At 35.8% G+C, this 25032-nt stretch overlaps 1 protein-coding gene across 2 annotated transcripts in view; it reads right to left on the reverse strand.

The window, feature by feature from the left end:
• Window positions 1–1115: 1115 nt before the first annotated feature.
• Window positions 1116–25032, reverse strand: part of LOC134668843 (allatotropins-like) — an 86358-nt gene continuing 62441 nt past the window's right edge. Inside the window, exons 2-9 of one of the 2 annotated variants that reach the window (XM_063526314.1) lie at window positions 24466–24651; window positions 20816–20935; window positions 18725–18739; window positions 16645–16725; window positions 14474–14569; window positions 11027–11108; window positions 4589–4676; window positions 1116–2471 (exon numbers count right to left, since the gene is read on the reverse strand). In XM_063526314.1, coding sequence (XP_063382384.1) covers window positions 2430–2471; window positions 4589–4676; window positions 11027–11108; window positions 14474–14569; window positions 16645–16725; window positions 18725–18739; window positions 20816–20935; window positions 24466–24646 — 705 coding nt within the window. In that variant the 5' untranslated portion in view covers window positions 24647–24651 and the 3' untranslated portion in view covers window positions 1116–2429. The remainder of the gene's footprint in view (window positions 2472–4588; window positions 4677–11026; window positions 11109–14473; window positions 14570–16644; window positions 16726–18724; window positions 18740–20815; window positions 20936–24465; window positions 24652–25032) is intronic. The other variant, XM_063526313.1, reaches the window with a different exon arrangement.

Below are 25032 nucleotides of genomic sequence, written 5' to 3' on the forward strand. Positions count from 1 at the left end.
CTTACCTAAAATGTAAAATTGAGGTCAGTTTCTGAAGTTCGAATTTCGCTCCAACCTGGAATATTCTATTGTATTCAAATACGTTTAACAATTAACGTCTTCATTGATGTCTATTCGTATCTGTCGGTTTATGAGTAAAATTGTTTACTATCAGAAATGTACTCTTGTACAACTTTGAGAAGATACGTCAAAATGTCTGTTCGAGTTTACAATATTCTATTGAAAATGGTAAGTACTACTTATAATGTTGATGGTTTTTTTCTCGAGACGGCAACGATCTATAAGTACATTCCACTGAGCCTACAGAAAGTTTTTAAAAGTTGGAAAAGTTCTTGGAAATTTCACAGGAAATAAAGGAAAGTTTCCTTTTGGAAATGGAAAATTTCGATCCCCATACAAAAATATGAGAAGATTCTAAAAATTTTCCATGTGGAAATTGTGCAATTTTGATACTCTCCGACGGCATATTAGTTGAGCCTAATAGAGTAAAAAATCTTTATAGACTAGGAGCAAGCCCCGGAATATAGTACAGTATAATGAGAGCAACGAAAACAGTTTGCTGTGCTATCTAGGCATCTGGGTCCAGGCAGCTGTTCAAGTTGCTTTCATTATCCTAGACTAACATTTGCATTCAGTTTAAAATTTTTAACTAACGTAAATGGAAAGCGGGACTTAGTTTACGTATAGTTAGCAATAATTTATGTTGAGTTAGCAAATTTTAATTCATTTCAGCTAGCAAGGTTCTGTCTTCTTTTCTGAATTCAACTTTGGAGCTCATATAGAAATAAAAGTACCTAAGTACAAAATTCAAAAGAGCAAAAACTGGCCTGGGTCTAAAGGATGATTCACGTTAGGACGGTCCGGGTCCGAACGTGGCATCCGACACTTCGTTTTCTATAGAAAGCATCACATGATCATCGCTGTCCCCTGTCATAGAAAGCTTGACCTGGGCCGTCTTAAGGATGACTCACACTAAACCGAGTCGAGGCATCCGACATGTCATTTTCTAAGATGGCTGATCGGTGATCACGTCTACGTGGTGTAGCGTGAGTCATCCTTTAACATCAGTCACCCTTCTCGAGGAGTAAAAGCAAATATAATGAAACCACTTTTTTGGTACCCGATAAATTTATTTCATCCATAACGTCGATAGTGTCTTTAACAACAAACTAAGTAAACATTGGGTATCCAAAACATTGATTCTCGAATATTTGACTCGCTAGCCTAGAAATTATCATATCCATTATGTAACATTACATGTATGTATGTAGAGCGTCAGAGGTAATACAAAATCTCAATAAACTTTGATAATTCACTTTGTAAACCCCAGCCTAAATAAATGTGTCAATAAATAAGAAAATGTTGCCTTTCCCCTTTTTTTTTGAAAACTTTACAAATATCTTTGACAGAACTAAAGTACACTGATAACCACTAACGTATTATTTTAGTCTTTTACCTCTTACCTACTTCTTGATTTTCAACATTTAATAATATTTTTTCTCTATGTATGTACGTCACGGTGCCAGGACCTCTAATAATAAGCATTTTTTGAAACTACATGTATATTGATTTAAACTAACACGATTTTCAGTTATAATTTATAAAACTGAACTTACTCGTACTCGCTTTTTATTTGGCCTGACGTTTCGAAAGTGACATTAAAAATGTGACGTTCGACGGGAAAAGGTACCTAACGTCACAAATAAAAAAAAACGTTAATGTACGCGATCAAGTACCGATTCAGTTATATAAATTAAAACTTTATGTCTAACGAAAATACATTAACATAGCTAAAACAAAAAATTACCATTTAACAACCAAACTTAGATACAACTTATATAAAACAAATGTGTTGTGGTAAACAATTATTTTATATTTATTTTATTGGGACAGCACCTACATATTGTCTTAACCTTAGACATAAACAAGTGCATATAAATACAAAAAAAATAAGTATAACAAAAAGGAAGTATAACGAAAAGGAAGTATAACTTCAAAATTACAGAGGTCGCACTAGGGTGACGCACATTGAAAAAATCGAAAATTTATATATATTTTTTCAGTATAGATTTGTGATGAAATTTGAAGACACACATTCATATAGGTCTACACTTTCCTACATAGATATAAGGAATTACTTTATAGACAAATTCTTATGCCATTGACATCGTATTTTAAAAACTATTTACAATAATGATAAAACATTATAGTTATATATTACTCCAATTTTAAACAAACTATACAATAGCAGAGTACAAAAACATAATTCCCACTTTTTTTTTCAAAATTATTAAATTTTATTTGATATCACAGTACCTATAGTAACATTTTAATTAAGTAGTATTATTCAAATCAACTTGACAGTGTTGGTACAAATGTATATAACGGGAAACAATCCGAAAGTCTACAACAAATAACTTAAGAGTCGTTTACACGTTCCTGAGGAGTTCGTCCGATGATAGCATGCCGTCCTGTAAACACAGAAAGTACATAAAAAAATTGTATATTAAAAAATAATATGGTTGTCTGTAAAGTCGGTTTACGGACGATAATTTTGCGTGATAACGTCATTACGTAACGTTACTATGGAGATCTGTCCACAACGTTACCATGGAGATCCGTCCACAACGTGACACTTTTTCGTGCATGCTACCGGTGTTCATCGATTTATAAGACGTTATCACGTCAAAAGTCAAAATTTATTCAGAGACAGCACATTACTAGAACAATAAAAACCGGTTAGTTGAATGGGAATATATAAAAAGTGACCCGTTTAAGAGGGTAGTAACGCGAAACTGTAGTTTATATATTGAATTGTAACACGTTATTACGACGACCGGTCTGGCCTAGTGGGTAGTGACCCTGCCTATGAAGCCGATGGTCCCGGGTTCGAATCCTGGTAAGGGCATTTATTTGTATTATGATACAGATATTTGTTCCTGAGTCATGGTTGTTTTCTATGTATTTAAGTATTTATATAATATATATATCGTTGTCTGAGTACCCAAATGACAAGCCTACTTGAGCTTACCGTGGGGCTTAGTCAATTTGTGTAAAAATGTCCTATAATATTTATTTATTACAAAGGCAAATGCTATAAAAAAATCACACGGAAACTAGTAAGGCCAGACTTCAACCAAAATCTTACTAGGTAAAAGTGTGTTTGATAAAATAAAATACCGAAAACATGTATAATGTTCATTTAATTTCAATTAATTTTTACCCTGTATACCACAGCAGTATCATTTTAGTATAATATAGTCGAGTTACAGTAGGACGTGACAAGCAAAGTTTTATACAAAAGTATATTTTCAGAGTTATGAAACGTTAAAACCATTGCGATGACCATATCTTCCGTCGCGAGTTTCGTGCAACGCGTCATGTTTTTTATTCCCTTCTAACCTGGCTTTACGCCCCCTCTTAATGCTCATGGGTGTATTTACTTATAAGAGCTAACTAATTAATGAAACTGCTCGTAGTTTTGTGCGATGACGTCACTTCAACAAGCCAAGGTGCACTTGTAGTACGGGAACCAATTTCCCGTACTTCGCTTTACAGCGGGTACTTTCGCTTGGCCGTGCATACTGTGATGGCGTAAAGGATTTAATTAGGTCTTTTATGTAACCTGTTCAGCGCTTACTACGTACTTACGACATTTCCGTTACTATATGTTTTTGCTATATGCCTGGAAATATTTACGGTAGTTGAGGTAAAGTCATCTACTACTAATCTTTGCTTTTTTCTCACACCAAGATGAGATATTTATAAAATAGATATCAAATCAATACCACATTTAAGTCTAAATAGGTACGCACCCACATGTCAGTGCCAGAACGGTATTTATTAATATATTTAAATAAGGATGCTACGCGCTCAATGTGCTACGAAGCGTACCTATTTGATCTGATATTTGTACAAGCAAAATGCAGGATATACCAAATAAATGTGATACGTAAAAAAAATATTTTGAATATGTCGCGTGTATGATTATCTAAAGCTCTGAATTTGCAAAATGAATTATACATGTTACAATACATTATTTTGCTACATTTATTTTCTAAACAAACACTCAGAATGTTATAATCTAATTGGTATTCTGAATACATTTCAACCCTACAATTTTCAGAAGTGTGATCATCGCTCATTCATGTTTTTAGAATAATTTAATGTGGAACTAGTACTGTTAGTATAAATTAGCATAACTAGAACATCTTTTACTATAGAACCAACCATGAAATCGAAAAAATAACTGTTTTATATAATTATAGCGGCTGATCAGACATAATTGTTTTCAATATAACTGTATTCGCGATTTCGGGGTTAGTCTTATATTCTGTTTCAACAATCTGAATATGGTTTTCATCTTGATACGACCTTTCTTTTTCTTCTCCTTCTTTCTTTCTTTTTTTTTCTTATTTTGGCGAAATGAAATCAAATGCAATTAAGTAGTCTTTTCACTCACACTTATTGGTGCGCGGGAAATACCCCAAACATCACTCAAGGTTGTATCAGAACGAAATGAAAATCATATGGGATTGTTAACAGAACCCTCATACTTATTATTATTATGTAATCTGTTGTTACAAACCTGGTTGATGTCTACGAATTTGCGGACCACGGATCGCGCGAAGTCCGGATTATTCACGATCTCGTTCACGAACCAGTCCAATGGGATGCTGGGAACAAATTAAAATACTTTAGCCATCTGATAATCATTTTATGCATACATGTACAAGTTGGGTCCTATAATACGAATAAATATTAAATAGGTAGTCAATTCAGCCAATTCATAATTATTGATTGTCTGATTTGATTTTTTTCCAAATCAAAATTAGTAGGACAGTTGGATGTAATTTAGGGAAAAGGATCCATACGGTCAATAAAATAAATTAAATTAATTTTGACAAAAAAAATAACGTAATAGATAAGTAAGTAATAGTTAGGTCATTTTAATATAATAATGTGTTCCCATGAGCTGTAAGTATTATATTATATACTGACATATGTAAAATATTTACTTATATTTTTATCAATAACAGATTGATTGATTGATTGAATGACAACTTTTGAGAATGGACGGATGTCCCTTCCCTACACTACGTCCTTACTCGTAAACGTCAGGTTTGAAATCACAAATTCTATTTTTTTTTGTAAGAAGATAAAACTTACCGGAATAAAAAATAATACAAATCAATCGCAAATGAAAAAATATAACATTATTTTGCTTAATGGAGCATTAAAAAAGTTATCAATTTTAGATCGTAAAATTTTCAAAACATCATTACTGTCATCAGCATGGCGGTCATCATGGTGGTGGCTTTTCACTTAATATTATCTTCTCAAAACAATAGGAAGTTTTATCTAAGCATAAAGCGATGACATAAGTACCTATTTTAGTAAGACATATTTTGTAAAACCCCTTTAGCGTTCATTTTATCAAACATGAACAAATTGTTAAAGTATAAACATTTCCCGAAATCCTCGATCTTTTTACCGCGTCGTAAAATTCATTTTATTACGACTGACCGCGTCACGAAAAGAGTTGGGGAAATAGATTTGATACATCTATCAATTCCAAGTGTGTATTAAAGTTAAAATAAAAACGAAGTCAGGGGTCACGGTAACTAAATGAATAGATGTCTTCTTCTGAAAGTTGATACTATGTAATATCAGTTATTTACAGTTAAAGGGCTCAGCTACGTTTAGGTAAAATCAACCTCAGCATTTATTTGATCCATCTATAAACCTATTTTTTAATATGTGTTATAACGTAAATAATTCAAACACTTTTGAAATGCTTTAAGCCTATTTTAGTAATCGAACAATGAGAAATAAATTAAATAAATATTAAAAGGCTTCCATTCTGGTTAATTCGATTATAAATATAAAATAAATTACGAAAAGTAGTAAATTAATAAATATCGAAATATTATTCACATATACATAAACTCAATCAAAAACTTTTGACGTGGATCGGATCCGCTTGGAATTCCATCTGCACCAAATCTTAATCTCCCTTAAATGTGTCAAGACAAATGTACTCGTATCTTACGGCGTGATTCGGGAAATGAATTAGAGATTCATCTCAGCCAGAAGACGTCCACTGCTGAACATAGGCCTCGGGTTGATGTTGAATTAGAGATTCACTAGATATAAAATAGTAAAGACATGTGACGTTCCACGGCAAAAGGTACCTTATGGCGGCTGGCGCTTACGTCGCATAGCGCCGCAATAATATTGGAGCGGCGTTAATAGTTAATAGCGTAAGCGCCACCCACCATGGAACCTTTACCCGTGGGACTCTACTAAGTCATTTCCCGAATCGCGCCGTTAAGCTTAAGCTCCCACAAGGTCGAGTGAAAGTGTGAAGTGGAGTGTTTGTGGGCAGCCTAATCTAATTGGTTCGGTGATTATCTGAGCAGTTGGAACTTGAATCACGTTTTGGGTCATATGAGACGTTTATACGCCTTTAAAGACAATCCAGAGGATTCGTAATCCTTTACCATAGAGTGTATTTATTGGATACCGATAAAAACACAAACATAGACACTAAGTTATCTTTATAGTATTTTATGCAACTTGTTTAAGAGAGGTCAAAAAAGGCGAGTGGCGTGAGTAACAATTTGAGGCGAAGCCGAAAATTTTACTTTTTCTACGACCAAGCACTTACTTTGAAATAAATTTGAAAATTTAACAAATCTTTTTAATTCAAGAAATTCAAAAATGAAGGATATGGGCGGGAAAAGAATGAATGACCGAATGAAATTAAAAAAAACATGTCTATGGTTCACTTATTTGTCAGAGATGACATTTAAAATAAGGTTGGCAACACTGTATTTCATTCAATATTTTTTAAGTGGTCATTACACGAAGTATCGTAAAATCGCCAAAAAGATACTGCGTGTATGCACAAATTCTTTTTTGGGGAATAGACTATAGACTTGTCTTGGCTACTATAAGGTAGGGTTTTAAAGGTGTGTGCACGACCCTTTAAATGTCAATTAAAAGTACGGGAGTAGAAAAAAAGAATTATCGCAAACTTTTTTTTATAAAAAGAATAAAAAAGCTCACCGGATATTATCGTATCGGATATTAAATAGTTTGTGAGAGATTTTAAATCGTTATATTATTATAATGCCACAAAGGAACCACGTGAGTTTCAAAGAAAATGTGGTTTAAAACGTACTCGTTTTATGATGAGCAACTTTATATTTCTTAGAGCCAGACAGTTAGTATTCATGAGCTTCATAACACTTAAGTATGGAGGTATGGTTACAGATATAAAGGTGGTGTGATTTTTCTTTTTAGTTACAGTATTATATAAAATGTATTATTTATTCAACTTAGAAGCAGTGGTCAGCGGAAAATGAGAATGCCAATAGGACTAATTCTAATTTATATTCCGAATAGAAGGATAGAAAATGTAATAGAATAGAGTAGAAAAGAAAAACCGAATAGAAAATGTAAACTAACATATTATTATAAAACACACAGGTCTCGGTCGTTTGATCAAAATGACCAGTGACCAGTCCTTAAAGAGATATTTTATTATTATTATTATATGTAAATGCACAGGCAGCTTAAAGCTGATACGTGCACATCAATGTCCACTTGTGTTTTGTAGTCTACGAAAGTGTTCATCGAGTTTGTTTTTAAAAGAGTTTATCGAAGGTGCACTGATCACTGGCTCGGGTAAACCGTTCCACACTTTCACTACGCGGTTAGACAGGAAGTGTCGTCTGGGGTTGCTACTACTCTGCGTCCGTGTCAGTTTCAGAGAGTGTCCTCTCAGTCTGTCATTTATGTTGCGAGTAAAAATATCGCTTAACCCGGGTACGTTGTAGTGTCCTGTGAGTATTTTATACGTTTCTATCAGGTCACCGCGTTGCCTTCTATTGGAATAGATTCCAGTGGAATTTCTAGTTTATTTCGCTAGTTTAAGCTCTGAACTAGTGACATTGCTATACATGCGAGTAGGTACAAATTGCTCGTTGTTTATGGAGTTACAAAAACTTATTACGGTTCACGACTTAAATGTCACCCTGTATTGTAACACGAATCCATCAAGTGTACACAATAGAAAATCCAATCAAACATTTTACATATCCCCGCCATTTATTATCATTCCACCATTAATCGTATCTATAACGGAAAAATGCGAAATTCTGATTTACGATTCATATGAAAGCAAACTTCTTAGGTAGAAGGCAGGCAGGCGAAGCGATTAAAGGGAACTCTCAACAGGTGGATGACACGCTTACGATCGGAAATCTGATAGTTCGGCAGAAGTTTATACAGGTACAAAACTTTTTAAGTGCGATGTAGACTTCACACCATTAAAAGTATCTCTTGCTGCTAGGTTTTCCTTCAAATGGAAACACAATTGAGATATTATAATAAACAGGTTTCTTCTGAATTTTTATAGTTATTTTACATGTAAAATGAATTGTTACTGGAGCAATAAAGAATATTTACTTACTAACTTACGTTTTCAATCATAATAATGAGGTTTAGTTTAGTAGCTTCAAAAAATGGCTTTTCAGAAACTAAGTGGTCTTTTATCTCAAATTTCATTCCTTTACGTAATAGGATTGGGCTAAGTATAGTTGGGTTATTTTCTTTGTAATCCTTTAAAAAACGTGTATGTGATGATTGCAACGAATTTGTCTTATTGGTAAGGTATGTTGAGGTAAGACTAACACTTGTATGGAATCCTCATATTGTTTGTCTTGTCCCGAGCAAAATAAACTATGTTAGTCTTACCCCACCTTACCTTAGCTATGTTGAAGCAAAAAGCAGTTTTAAACGTATGGTTTTGAAAAACTAGTTATAGTTAAGGAAAATTTTATTTAAATAATGGAAAATGGTCATATTGCAAGTTATATGCGCTATAACAATCGAAAATATGATAATACCATAATCGTTATGAACATAACTCTCCTTAATTGAACTATATCCCAATTTAACCGCGATCGTCATCCATTAACCCGAGTGTTAACTAACCCAAATTTAAGTGAGCACTTAAAACCACCGATTACATTATCATCGTCAATTCATTTATCATTGTACCCCGATTAGTGATGTGCTTTTGCGGAAATAATTTGTAGGAGGGGAATACGGCAGGTCGAACAAGCTCTCTCTCGGTCTTCTCTTTTTATTTTTTCCCTACAGTGAAAAAGTATTTCATCGAATAATTTAGATTGTTTTTTCATAATATCTACGATATTTTAGTGCTACTGTTGAATGATAGACGCCTCTACATTTTGAATAAATTTGTCATTTTATTGTACTAGTATTATTTTTTTGCTGTAAAAGACTTGAGACGCTTGTGGCAAAGAATTGAATCCCTCGATACGCTCAAGATTCCACTGAAAGCTCATGTCAAATCAACGATTCGCGAAAGAATAACACACACAGTAAACCTTTTCAAAACAACCTATATTATAAAATATCTAAAGATTATCCTACGAAATTTTAGAGACTGTAATAATATGTGATCTTATCCCACTTCCCCTGAATGTTGGTTTTTAATTAAAAATAGGTTTTAGCGTCCTAAAAACATAGGTATTATGAACAAGAACATATCCATATAAGGATTTCATGTATTTAATGTATACCGGTGGGTAAAATAATGGTGTATTTAAAATATGTCAACAAATATAATGTATACCTAATACTTAACTAAAATGATTATATGAAAAAAAAAATTGCTTTAAATAAAAAATAATATTTCCGCGTTACACTACGTTATTTATGCTGATCAAATGCCAATTAATCGGGATTAGTACCCGTACCCGACTTATCTATGTAGTGGTCAATAATTCAATATTGATTAGAGTTCAGGACCGTTTAATTACATTATGCATTCATTCATTAGTTGTGATTACTAATCAGAACCAATTACGGGTGAACGAATCTGAATTAGATTGTAAATTAGTGAGTAGCCAACACTTGACCACCTTTGAACTATTGGTCCTATTAATAGTATTACGTTGCGTCGTTACATGACAATAGTGTTATTTATTTTTAAGGTTCCGTACCCAAAGGGTAAAACGGGACCCTATTACTAAGACTTCGCTGTCCGTCCGTCCGTCCGTCTGTCACCAGGCTGTATCTCACGAACCGTGATAGCTAGATAGTTGAAATTTTCACAGATGATGTATTTCTGTTGCCGCTATAACAACAAATACTAAAAACAGAATAAAATAAAGATTTAAATGGGGCTCCCATACAACAAACGTGATTTTTGACCAAAGTTAAGCAACGTCGGGAGTGGTCAGTACTTGGATGGGTGACCGTTTTTTTTTGCTTTTTTTTCGTTTTTTTTTTAATTATGGTACGGAACCCTTCGTGCGCGAGTCCGACTCGCACTTGCCCGGTTTTTTAAGTTTCATTTTGTACCCAGTCCACAGGTAAAAAGAAAGGATTGTGATTGTAGCGGTTTATGTACTTATTGTTGTATTCTTTTTACACGTGTCGCACTCGTATCGGTGGTTACAAGTAGGTAGATTAGTTACTTATGAATGAACGATTTTAATGAATGAAATGTCAATCAATTACGTTAATGGTTAAATTTCTAAAAAAGGTACAATACGATGGGCACGATATCTATGATATTTTTTCCCCAGGTAAAATTAAGGATGAAATTGGACCTAAAAAAGCGTTTAATGCTTGATGATTTTTAAGTATATTTCGTCAACTAGTTATAATAGGATTTTGGGAGGCAAATCAATCGTTTTTACGGTACATGTGGTGCTAATTTACCGCTCTAGTGCGGTAACTAGTACTAAGTAGTAAGTAAGTAGTACGTGCGTAGGTAAATCGAAAGTTTAAGGGGCCATATGTACTGGTAAACGTTGTACAATAAACGTGCGAAAAGGTAATTCGCAACTCGTGTCGATTTAAAACACTCGATTCGATCGTGTTCTAATTTATCGCCACTCGTTGAGAATTTCCTACTTTTCTCACTTGTATCGTACTATTACGAAGACGCAGTCGCAAAATTTAATTTATTAATAACAATTACCTTTCGAGCTTGTCGTCTTCAATCTCCTGCCCTTCCCTCTCCGGCGCGGCCAGCGTCTCCCAGAAGTTGTCCAACCCGTACACTGCAACAGTAATCAAGTATAAGCTGATAGCTGCCGGTCTAGCAGGAGTTGCGTTCTCGCGCGCGCCTCCAAACATCAAGCGCGACTACAAGTATGGACTCGTCGCGCGCGAGACTGCAATTTATGCTCTAGCAGGCGGTCTAATGGTAACATTCCATTTCTAACCGCAGCTGCACTACCGGTACTGAACGCGTCGCTATCATTGTTAATTTCCATAGTAAATGAACAGTAATGCAGTTATCGTTGGAAATGGACTGTCACCTTAATGTCTGATGTGATTGGAAAAGAGTAGCCTTTGGAGTGGATCTTTAAGTCGACACAAGCCGTTATTTCAAAACTTGTTAGACTTGAGTCTTCAGTAGAAACGATCATGGGGCGATCAGAAATGTTTGCTATAAACTTCAAGATACTTTATAATTTAAATTAGCAAAGCTCCTCAATAGCGATTATTTCCATTAAATAAACGATAGACGCTCTTTTATTGAATTCAGCAAAACAATCGATCCCTAAAAGAAAAACAGTTTGACCTAAACTCAAATAATAAAGTGACCTATTCCTGAGGACCTAGACAAGGTGAAAATTCTTTATAAAAAATGCCAATTCAAACTTAAATACCTAATGTATGAAAATAGATTCATTGTCATAGCTTTTCGTAGCATGCCATGGGGGAAATATATCGGGATGACAGCATCCATATATATTTTTTCCTTTTTTTTGGCATTGGTCGATGTAGGTACGATTTGTCATTTTGGCTAGGCCGTCAGGTAGGTATTATACTTTATTGCTATCTATGTCCAATTGCCTGCGCTCACGGTGTTCCACCCTTAGGGCGATACTCGTATGAACGCCTTGCAGGTAGCAGGTAGCGAGCGCAGGCGATTGTACATGTATTTCGGGTCGTATTTTCCTGAAATCAAATCAAGCACATAATCGCGCGGTAATGAACCTTATACCTAGAATACTTCAGTTATATCTGAGTTTGAATGCCCGGTCGTCGAACCATAGATACATTCTCGAAATGTCGAATCCAGAATGCGATATGTTCAACTTCAACTGCAATGTACATTGCATAGATGCAAGCTATAATTAACAGACATCTCGAAGTATACACAAGATTATATTTGGCGTCAGCAAAGCAGTACCTGTCATATATCTTTGACAGAAATATTATTAAGGTAACAATGGCTTATTCATGTACCTCATTAAGCAAAAGTACTCATAGAGACACAATAAAAGCTATCTTACGAAGCACACTCACGTTATAACTAATTATTACGTCGTAGTGACCAAAGGCAGAGAACTAACCTAGAATAATATATAAATGTAAATCTTATTAGATACCTTTTTTAAATACAATGGAAGAAATATATAGCAGTTTTTGGTAAATAAAATGTATTGTTCAAAGAAACAATTCAATTGTCATTATTTTTCGTTTAACCTTTCGATTATTTAGTGGTTGTTTTAAACTATTTGCGAATGTAATTATATATATAAAAAAGTCAAAAGTAAAAATTTAATGGATAAGGTCTTTTGTTGATAAATATGAATGCACATTTCATCGTTCTTCGGTACTCTACAAAACATTGTGTAATGAATTTGAAATTTTAATAAGTTTTTCATAATAGGTCTTGTTACATTAGTGTACGTATATGCGTTGTGTGCATTGACATATATATCTAGGGACTGGCCTTACGGGCAATAATAATGAGGCATGACAGGGGCCAGTACAGCGGTGTGACACCGCTACAACACGATTGGTTGATGAGTTCGCATCACGAGCGCGATTGGTCGCAACTAGTTGCGTTAGACTGCACGATTGGCTGGAGTTCGTGAGTGACACCGCTGAACTAGTACCATTTTTAGTCCCCGTAAGGCCAGTCCTTAGAATGGTTGTGTGTGTATTGAAAACATTGCTTTAGGGCATTCTTGCCCGTATTTTCCGCACTTCCGATTAAACTTTTAACTAGATGCCGCCTTGTAATAAGATAGCGGGTTTAATGAAATTGCCGCGAGCGGGATAAAGTTTCAACGGTGTCCTTTACAATCATTGTTGTTTTAATTAATATAATACATACATACACTTTTTTGTTTCAAAATAATAACAATGAAATACTCAAAGGCACGTTGCAGTTAAACGTCATAAAAGTAATAACTTAAAAAAAGGACTATGATAGACAGATAGATTTTTTTTTCTTCTATGGTGAGATTAAAGGTTGACTCACGTTAGACCGGGCAGTGTCCGGGCCGGAGCTTTCGGCGCTTACGTTTCTATGACGTGACAGGCGATCACGTAATGCTTTCCATAGAAATCGATGCGCCGGAATCTCCGGCCCGGACACGGCCCGGTCTAACGTGAGTCATCCATTATACTTAGTTCTTTGCTGAGTTCCGTAATCAATTTGTTGATTGTGGTTGATGCAACCGTAAATTATTTGTAGCCAGTTTTAGAAACAAATAACGAATCTAAAATACGCACCAATTTTTTTCCTATTTAGTAAAATATTATGTTAATAGGTATGAGTTAAAGGCGTTCAATGCATATATAGAAAAATTGCACATGGAATTACGATGTCAATGTAAACTGATTAAACAAGTTGCAATGGTACATGTAAAATAAATATTACCTTCGGCAGTTTTCAAATAAACAATTGCATTAATGCATGTAGATATACATATATGGACATATGAACCGCTTTTATTCACAAGTACATTCATGTAATTAATTAAGCAAGTACAACAGTAACAAGTACAATAAGTGGGGTATGTTTTTCTCCACTTGACTGAATTCAGGGTTTTGGCTGAAATAAAATACATAATAATACATATTAGTTATAATAAGCTTACACTATATACCTATCCTTTATGAGCGTTGTATTGGACAATTATAGCATACAATTTGCAATCCCGGAAATACGACAGGATTAAACAATTAAAACAACACTTGTTAGAATTGAATATAATTATTAACACATGTCCCGTGTCCTAAAAAGCAATGAAATATATAAAAAATATGGTTGTCCGTAAAGTCGGTTTACGGAAGATAATTTTGCGTGATAACGTCATAAGAAAACATTAACTACGTATTACGTAGGTAGGTAACGTTACAATGGAGATCAGTCCACAACGTTACCATGGAGATCTGTCCACAACGTGACACTTTTTCGTGCATGCTACCGGTGTTCGTCGATTTAAAAGACGTTATCACGTCAAAAATATCACACGGATGTACACACGTCAAAATTAGCCCTCCGTTTGCACGTGGGGTTAGAGCCGTCTCATGGCTTTTTATCTAAATAGTGTAAACATCGTACCTATTCATTTACTGATATAATAGTTCGTGAGCTTATCCCGAATCGGGGCATTACCTCGCTTGTCCGGCATTTTTCGCTTGCCGTACCCGACCGCTACGTTAACTTTATTATCGGGCTTGAAATCCGTTCTTCTTGGTCTTTTCTCTTCTTCTGTTACAGCACCGATTAATGTTTAATGATTGTGAGGTTATTTGATAAATACAGGTTTTTTGTACAACTAGACATATTGTCCATGGTGATTAGGTAGGTCATACTGAAATTTGGCCTTTCCATAGAAAACATCGACATCCACTCGACCAAAATGTATGAAACGGCCAAAACATGTGATTTCGGAGTTGGTCCCATAGAAAAATTTGTTCAGCATGGTCTACCTGATCACCTCGCACAATATGGCTAAAAACGCCTTGTATGGTAGAAAACCGTAAACATATTTGAACTAAATCATTGACAATTTGACAAAGGCTTGAGATCAAATATTTTTATCCTGTTTATTATATTATTGTCAGGGGATTTTTGGAACTATGCTGGCCAGTACGTTATATAAGGACTGTTCAGTTTACTAAGCGGACACTTACACCTCTTTTAATCGGCGAATTTAAAATCAATTGACGTACAGCTCATAACAATATAATCAACAATCCCTTATTTATCAATTGCTACATATTTGTTCCCATAATAGTCAAATATTTTTCCCGAAGGACCGAACAAATTTGGAACATAGCAAGTTAGTTCTGCAATAAGGATGCACAGGCTAGTATTCACTGCGAAAAATCGTAAATATGTACATATTTTCCAAGTTAAACGTGAATAAAATAATTAAAACATTTGGAGAGCATCATATGCTTGAAGATTTTACAAAATCCCGGCACAGAAGCGGCCCGGCCAATCCAGAAACAAAAGTATTGTCATGCGGCTGTTAAAATCAATAAATTACTTATCGGTTCGCGAAATTCCTAAGACAGCAGGCGTTAGAGTAGGCACAGATTAAAATATAAGAAGTATGTACAATAAATGGACCCATAAAAAGAAAAAAATGGACAAAAGAATTACAGAGCAGCGAAAGCAATCGAAAAAAAGAAGCGTCAAACTGTACTACATTTTACATTAAGATAAATTTCGTAGCATTTTAATGGACAACGGAAAATGCGTAAAATGTTGCTGTAGTACGTTACCAATGGCCCTGATGCTACCATGCCGTTGTAGAAGATCATATATTCGACGAGGAGAGTAACATCAAAATTGACCAATTCATGAAGAAAGTCCTTGTCTGGCAGGCAATTGGTTCCTGTGGCCTTAAAAAGTTTGTTCTATTTTGCGACATGAACTTTGGTTGCGACATTTACAGAAAATAATGCATCTAATAACGAGTACTTTCCGTCTATCAGACGCATAATGTCACCTCTTCATTTCGGCCTGATTTGGCAAGTGCCCACTATGCTGGTCAGAAAGTGAAGCTACTGAATTTGAAAAACATTGATTTCGTTCAAAAACAAGTCAACTCATCTAATTGCCCGGAACTCCACTCCATCGAGTGGCACTAGACCAATGTGAAGATGCGCTTAAAAAAGGGTAGATGAGAAGCTAAAACATTGAAAGAATTCAAACGAATATTGTTTACAACTTGTCAAAAAGTGTCAAAAACTGATGTGCAGGCACTTGAACGGCGCAACCGTGTAAAAGTACGAAAATCTTACCGATGTTATTATATTATACTATATTTACATTAAAATGTTTTGCGTTGGTTTCCGTTTTTATTATATTTATCTAAATAAAGCGATTCCAGAATTAGAAAAATGTAATTTATACTTTTTTGTGTGTCCGCTTAATAAAATGAACAGTCCTTAGGTAGTATTTATCTTATTGTAATATTATACCTATTAAATTTGGTTCTAAATGATTATAAGAACCTTACTTATAATAAGTAAACGGTCTATTTCCTCGATATTATTTATACCAATCAGTTTTACATGAATCCAAGCGCGTTATTTTTCAAAAAGCACAGACAAAAAGCTATAATTGTAAACATTCTTTGCGCTTCAAAGCCTAATGGACAGAGCACACCGGCTGCGGGTGCGTAGCGCGACGATGTTGCAGCCTTGCACGCACGCGTCACGCAAGTGATGTGCCGAGTCTCATACGGATCTCTATATCACAACGCGCACGTGCACATCTACACACGCACAACCGTTGTGCACAGGCCTAGCAAGATACCGCTGACGGTTTACCTTCATCAGCGGTCTCATCACTCCGTTTGCCGAAGCTTCGAGCCACCATCATTAAGTTCTTGGGGTTGAAGCGCCTGGGCTCTGTCAAAAACGTTTTTATAAGCGCTTCCATTTTGTCTATAACCAGTCGATATGGTTTTACACAGTACAGTTTTTGCGCCAGACAAATTTTGTTTTTTACGACTCTTGTACACTGCATTAAGAATGAAAGATGACTCACGCTAGACCGGGCCGTGCCCGGGTCAACTCGTCTCATATGTCAGTTTCTATGACGGCTGACCGGTGATCCCGTGGTACTTTCCATAGAAAACGAAGCGCCGCCCCGCTGTAGCGTGAGTTATCCTTGACTCACGTTAGAACGGTCCGGGCCCAGGGTGTCACTTTGTTTTCTATAACGGGTGATCGGTGATCACGTGATGATTTCTATAGAAAATGTAAGTGCCAAAAACCTTGCTCGAACCCGGACCGTCCTAGCGTAAGTTATCCTTTTATGCTAGGTAGGCAACTACCTGTTACCCGTTGTCTTGCTTATTATTTTTAATTGAAACCTAAATCATAAGAGTGACAAATTCATCTGTCAAGCAGGTGGGTGGTTATTATTCCCTGCTGATGCACAGTGTGAAAGAGCCAGTAATTCAGTGCACAGAATAAACACGAGTAATATAATAACCTAAACACATTTGCTGACCATTGGTAGACCTTATTTCGTTGCAATAAGATCAATAGATGATTACTTATTTGTGTCGACGATCCTATGTCCTCAAGATATTGTGGAATTAGTAAGTTTATATCTCGTTATTTTTTGGTAAAACACAAAAGTAAATTATGTTCAGGTTATTTACTAGTAGGTAAGTGTGAAAGTTCTCAACTTTGTAATAAGCTCTATTTTTATTTAAGTAACAATGTGGGCAGATATATATCAGAAACAGAACACTGTTAAAATTAAACTTTTAACCCAGATCTGCCCAGATTAAGTTACTTATAATATAAAATACTTTCGGTGCATGCCCAAGACAGCCATCCTTCAAAATAATTACAACGAATATTACAAAGTTAAGAAACTCGGAACAAAACTACTTAGTATTAAAAGTAGATATCTTAATTTAGATCCGTCACAAAGATCCTTATACTTATCTAAAACATAATATAAATAAGCATAAGTTTCATAGTCTTCGAAACTTAAAGCACCATTTAACACTTCATATTTTTTATTAGAAAGATACCTTCGGGCTCCATTTCTGGTGTTCTTTTTCCATAATCCCTGGCGGTACCTACAGGTGCCGAACTTTTGAATATATACGTGGTGCGACTGGATAGTTCTGGTGCAAATTGGTCTTGCATGTCCTCTAATAATAAACAGGTTTAGAAACAACAATATATAAAACAAAACGCAAATAGCAAGAACTCTTTTAAGTCCATTTTATTATTTTAACGGACTTGAAAAAAGTAAAAGGTGTTTAGGAAGCATTTTTCCTATTGTATGTTTCAAAAATTTCTTAAAGACGCGGCATTCTTGCAACACCTTTAAACCAACTGATACAAAAATTGCAATGTAAATATCTATCAAAAAGACTGATATAGGTACAGTGAAACACAAGCCTAGCACGACCATGTTTTTTCAGAAAAATTCTAAGCAACAGTAACGCAGATAATCTTCAGGTCAGTTCGAAGATTAGGCAATGGTTTAAAGATATCACGATTCACGTCCCTCATAACAACTGAGGCAATTTTATAGAGTTACGTAAGCGACAAAACTATAACCAAGTATGTCCTTGAATTGAGACAGGAAGCAAGTGTTTTCATTGGGCGCAATTCGGGAAATGAATAAGAGATTCACTAGATATGAATTTAGTAAAGATTTGTGACGTCCCTCGAGTAAAGGTACCTTAGGGCGGTTGGAGATTATTAACGCCGCTCCAATATTATGCGCTATGCGACGTAAGCGCCAGTCGCCATAAGGTACCTTTTACAGTGGAAAGTCACATATCTTTACTATTTTATATCTAGTGAATCTCAAATTCATTTCCCGAATCGCGCCGATTGTTTTGTCCAAGCGCTTTCAAGCTTCCATTTATTTCACCGTAAGAATTGGATTCTCTGTATACCGTTCTTTTTCCAAAACCTCTAGCCAAAATTACTGGTACTGGACTTTTAAATGTTGGCGCTCTGTTAGAACGCTCTAGAACATCATCGATGTCACCTATTATTGTAAGAATGATGGGTCTTAAAGTAATAACGAAAATATTAATCTAGCTAATAGAAACAGCAATGCGAACATGTTATTGACTCCAATTGTTGTTTGTGTGGAGTTACGAAGCTGAACAATGACTTGACTACTGCTAAACCTAACGCCACTTGCACCATCCCACTAACCCGGGGTTAAGCGGTTAAACCGATCCAGTGTCAAATTGTACTGGTAACCATAGTAACTTCAGGTTTAACCGGGTTAACCCGGGTTAGAGGGATAGGGCAAGTGGCTCCTAGTGGTTTACCAAACCTAGCAGAAGTTACTTGATTTTGTAAGTGACGGTGTTTACTGATGCAGTTAAACTGTTACATATGATGTGAATTAGGACAGGTTGAAGCCAACTTATTATATAATTGTGTTATTCAATTTATTTATTAGGTAAGTTGACATTGTTTATATGGTAATTTTATGTTGTACTATCTTGTGAGCGTTTTGGGGCCACCTGTAAGCCCGCAAGAGTTGAATACCAATAAAACAAAATAAAATAAAAATAAAAAACTTTGAAGAACATCCCTTCAACATAGAATAATATTTCTGAATAGGACAACTACAGACTTTTCCTAAGCGCTGCTTGTAAATAGTAAAATTCGAAAAATATCTCCAGTTTATATAGCATGTGAAGCGTCCTCAAGCACAGTTAATTTTTTCAATAGAATACCTTCGGGTTCCATTTTTGTGGTTCTTTTCCCATAACCATACGCAAGATTTGCCGACTGAGGCTTAAAGGTTGGCGTCCGATAGCTACGCTGCAACGGAGTTGGATCTCGATCTTCGCCTAACAATCAACTACAGTTAAAACAATCTATATACACAGTAATCTAGACACAAATAGCAATTCAACCTTTAGCATACCTGTGGCGGTACTCTTCGCAGGTACTATCAAGGCTATATTTGAAATAGTTACGAGAGCTATAAGTAACCAGTCAACATGGGTTTTGTATTAGTAACAATTTTGAAATCCTTGTAGGAACTTCTTAAGCATTTTGCACATATTCCTGGTGAGAAGTTTTCAGCACCTGAACGAAGAAGTCTAAGATATAAGCAACAACGACAGACGATAAAGGATGACTCACGCTAGACCGGGCCGTGTCCGTTCCGAGGCGTCCGACATATCATTTTCTATGACAGCTGATCGGTGATCACGTGGTGCTTTCTATAGAAAACGAAGCGCCGGAAGCTCCGGCCCGGCCACGGCCCGGTCTAACGTGAGTCATTCTTACCAGTAATATCTTTCAAAGGTTTAAGTATTGTATAAGTTTAAAAATATTCATCGAGAAAACCAGTCTTATTTCTCGACTCAAAGCACCACCAATCACTTCCAATTATTTTTCCCGTAAAGGGTACCTTCTGGCTCCATTTCTGGTGTTCTTTTTCCGAAATCTCTTGCGTAGTTATTGCTCGATGAACTGTGGAATGTTGGCGTACGGTAGGTGCGCTCCAGCGGCGTCTGATCTCTAACATCGCCTTAACAACGAATTAGGGTTAAAACAGAGTGTATGACCGACTAGAAAACATTAAGTTAATAGAAGACAGTTATTTTTGACTAGGATCTTAGTATTTATTTACATATCCGATACATAAAATTATACATATTTTCCCACGATTAGGCCAGCAATTAATTTACGGGTATTTCCGAATGTTACAAAAAGCCGCAAAATCCAGTCGAAATGGTTTTGATATGTGTAGTAAAAATACAAGCATTTTTGCCAATCTCTCTTGGCATAAATACCTTTGGCGCCTTTTACACAACAACCAATAGTATATCTTAAAACATACAAGCGACAAGGCGTTTTACTTCCTTCTGAAGCTCTGTATTGGTTTAAAATGTATGAAGTATATTCGAGAATCGGGTCTCCGAGTTTAATTCTCGAACTATCCAAAGCACCAACGAACACTTCCAGTCACGTGTCCCATTAAGGGTACCTTCTTGTTCCATTTCTGGCGTTCTTTTTCCAAAATCTCTTGCGTAATGCTGAGCTGGGCTCTTGTATGTCGGTGTTGCGCGGTACGTACGCTCTGGCGGAGTTTGGGCTCCGACATCTCCTAATGAGTGAAGGTTATACACAAGCTTGATTAGAGAAATATTGTTATCTGTGGGAAACACAAAAGAACAAACTTCGCTTATTGTATTGTGAAGTCGGAAAGTAATTTCGCTCGACTCAGTAGCAGTCTAAGTTGGTTGTTCATTATTGTCTTCGAGTTGGGTTAGATACCTGCTTATAATGAGTTGTTAGAAAAAGTACAAAAGGTAGGCAACAAATAACCTAACAATATTCATAGTAAAATGAAGAAACAAAAAACAAATATGAAACTAATATGATCTACAAATATGAACCAAACATAAAATATAAATAATATGTGTAAGACCTAAGCTAATTTTTGCGCTTTTGAATTTGGAACTTTCTTTTATTTCTATCAGAGTTCATAAATCGAATCGGAGACTTAGAAGGGTAAGTAAATCATAAAAAACCTACTCCTGTATTTTCAATGTAGGTTACAATCCAATCTGTAATAACAAACTATATTTTATGTTTTTAACCGACTTTTAAAACCCAAAGAAGGAGGTTATCAATTCGGTTGTATGCTTTTTTTTTAACATTGCATTCCAAATGATAAGAATGCTAAGTTAGTAAACGTATAAAAGTAATCTTCAACCCAATTAAAAGCTTATACTCATAAATAACTAACAAAAAAATGACATAATATTTCGCGGAAAATCCAATAGAGAATTAATGTCCCACAATAAAAAAAAATTCAACAGGTTCTTATAAAACAATTTCATATTTCATTTGAATCTCAATGGAAGGTGGATGACATGAAAAGGCTAACGACTGTCAATTCATTGCAAATTATGCGACCCGTTAGACTCATAGTTGGTTGTTGTATAACTTCCAAAACTAGTTGAATAGCTCATCCACCAGTTAATAGACATGCTAATAGATCGCTTGTTAAATTCCTGGTCGCATGCTTGGAAGATATTTTGAAATGGGTGTATTCGAATTCAAAAGGTGCTAAAAGGGTTAGTTGCATCTTTTATGAGTAGGTTTCTTCTTATATGAATAATAGTGTTGATACATTAAAGTATAATGTTCGTTATTTCGGAAAGTCTGCTTATAAAAATAGTATCGAATTGGAATATGTGTAACATACTGAAAGCTTAAAAATGGCTCTTGAACTAACACAATTAAACACGAAAGGTACCTATTTTTAGGCTGTTACAAAATTAAATCGTTGTGTCAAATATAAAACAATAACTTTTTTGTCAAACAAGGGACTTATTCAGTACATCTATGTCAACATATTACTATATCCATCCGTACGAGCGTATTAAGAAACAGAACTATGAAATGTAACATCCTATGTATACCATATCTTTCGCAAATAAATAACTTATGACTTAAAAATTAAATATAATTCCAAAATAAATTCGAATTAGTCCATAGCACTCGTATATGTATCGCTTCCTCGCTACGCTTTACAGCGGGTATGAGTGATATGAGTATGTGCATTTTAGATCAAGTGATACCCACGTCAAAGGCACATACCAGCTTCAGGCTCCTTTGACCTTTCCAGCAGATTGGCATTGTAGGTGGAACAGCACGAACTATTTCGGAATCGTGAGGTTCGATTTGGTTCCGACCGCGGCTCTACATGTAATTTCGTTGAGCTAAATGGTAATACGAATTTCAGAATGCAGAGAGATAAATTCGACTGATTTTAACTATATTTAACGACGTCTATTAAAGTGGGTATCTAGAAAGAATAGATTGAGAGAAACATTAAAAATAATAATCAATGAAAAGGAGCCAAATTATGAAATTCTTCTTTCACAATTCGGAAGATCGTGTCAGTCTTGCTTCAGCCTGTTAGCCACCAAAATCGTTGTCCCCAATGTCACAGAATAAATAATAGTACTAGGTACAGAAGACTCAGTCTTTAACAAAATGCGTCTGTGACGATCAGGACAGATATGGCCGCTAGCGACAGCGCCACGCGCGGCTTGTGGCAAACCCCAAAATTGGGGTCGAAAGGATTTACTCTTACCTACCGGTAGCAAAGCGACGAAATCGCGGAGTGAGACACGCCTGCCAATGTGAACGATGTCGATACATGAGTGTTGTCGTATCAAAACTATGAAATAGACACAAAGGCCACAGAGTACCGCTTCACTGGATAAAACGCCTAGATACTTTTGTGAAAAAGGGGATATCAACGAAGAATAGTCGAAAAATTCTATCGAAAAATTGCTCCAGCCATTTCCTATGATAAATCCATTACAGGCCTTAAGAGCCAACAGGAGTGGTCATTTCTCCATACAAACGTACTCGACTGTTTCCTCCGTGGGTTTTGATGCTAGAGCAATGATTTTTTCAACACAGATTAATATTGTCAATATCTGTGTCAGACCGTTTTGCTTTTATGATATTTTTGTTTTTTAAGGCGCTAGAGTCCTTCAAAAATGGCCAAAATGGCCTCATTGACTATGCCGCAATGAGAGGCGTAGTATTCAAAACTGATATCAATTAGCCAAAAAAGCAAAACAGTCCTACACAGATAATTTCATAATTATTTAGATTTTCAAATTTGGTTACGATTGGTTAAGTTTTGGAGGAGGAAACATTCGAGTACGAAACCTCGATTTTTGAGATTTTTACGCAGGATTTTTCGCCTTGTCCTTATCGCACTAGTTTTAGGAGCCGATTCCATTAGCGAGACGGGTATATTTACCTAAAATATTCAAAACTCAACTCCTGTTTCGTCTTATGCCTACAGGCTTATAACATATTTCCATGACAAACATAGTGAGCGTCAGTTTTTCATTCATGTATGAACGGGATTTCCATTTGACTAACGAACATTATGCGGAAAGAAACAAAGTTCTTTCACAAACTTTGGAATTGCAACTCTTCCACCACTGAAGTTTCAGTCATTTATTGTCGTTACGTGGTGTTGTATTGTGCTATTAATCTCGGTTAAGCACAACTTCTAGAAGCAACCTCCAATGGCGGCTGAGAAAAATGTAGTGGGGAAAACTCGTTAAGAAATGTTGACTTAAGTAAATCATAAATGTGCACATAGGTACCTAAATCATAGATAAGGAATATCCCTTTTATTGATGTAACAAAATTGCTAACCCGATAATAAAGTAAGGATAAGTACACACTTTGTATCATTATTATTTTTTATACTAGAACTAATTGTACAGCTAAAATCCATCTTCAACAAAACACCTGAAAAAAAATTCCACAAATGAATGATATAGGCATATCAGTCGCTTATTGTTCGGTCTGCCTCAACTCAAAATCTAAGCAGAAATTGTAGTATCTATTATGTACCTACTTTACCACACCACAAAGTCATAAGGTCACAACAACCATTAATATGTATGTTATACACAAAACTCACGGAAAAAAATATATACAAACTGGTTGGTCTGTTTATTTGTAAAAAAGTCATCTATGTGCAAGTGTTCCTAGATACAATTTTTAATTTTCGCTGGAATATTTACATAAATCCATCCATACATCTTTCATCACAAACTCGTATATTTAACACAGCTAGACAAGACTCACGTTCACTCCTAGTGGAGACCCTGCCCCGTTTCCCGAAGCCCCTTGCTGTCATCATCTCGAGGTTCTTGAAGCCCCTGGTGGGGCGCTGCTGCTTGGCGCGGGCTATGCGCGCGTCCGGCGCGCCGTCGGACAGGACGCAGAAGGCGGCGACTACCAGGAGGAGCTGCATGGGGATGCTCATGTTGTCTGTGAACAAAAAAGAAAACATATTTTATAATGGGTCCAGGGGTTGATACTGTCACAGAATAAATAATAATACTAGGTACAGAAGATTCACTCTCTAACACAACGCGTCTGTTACGATTAGGACAGATATGACCGCTAGGTGCCGGTAGCGCCACGCGCGGCTTATGCATGGCTAGCCACCAAAATTGGTGTGGGAAGGATGTATTTGTAGTTACCTGTTGCAAAGCGATGAAATCGCGGAGTAAGCCACGTCTGATACTGTACAAAATAAAATTTTATATCATGGCATAAAGTATGGCAGGCTAGAATGGTTCGGGTCCATGCCGATGCGTTCGGCACTTCAGTTTTGTATAGAAAGCATCACGTGATAACCGATAACCC

This window comes from Cydia fagiglandana, chromosome 11, assembly GCF_963556715.1.
Source record: "Cydia fagiglandana chromosome 11, ilCydFagi1.1, whole genome shotgun sequence".
Taxonomy (NCBI): Eukaryota; Metazoa; Arthropoda; class Insecta; order Lepidoptera; family Tortricidae; genus Cydia; species Cydia fagiglandana.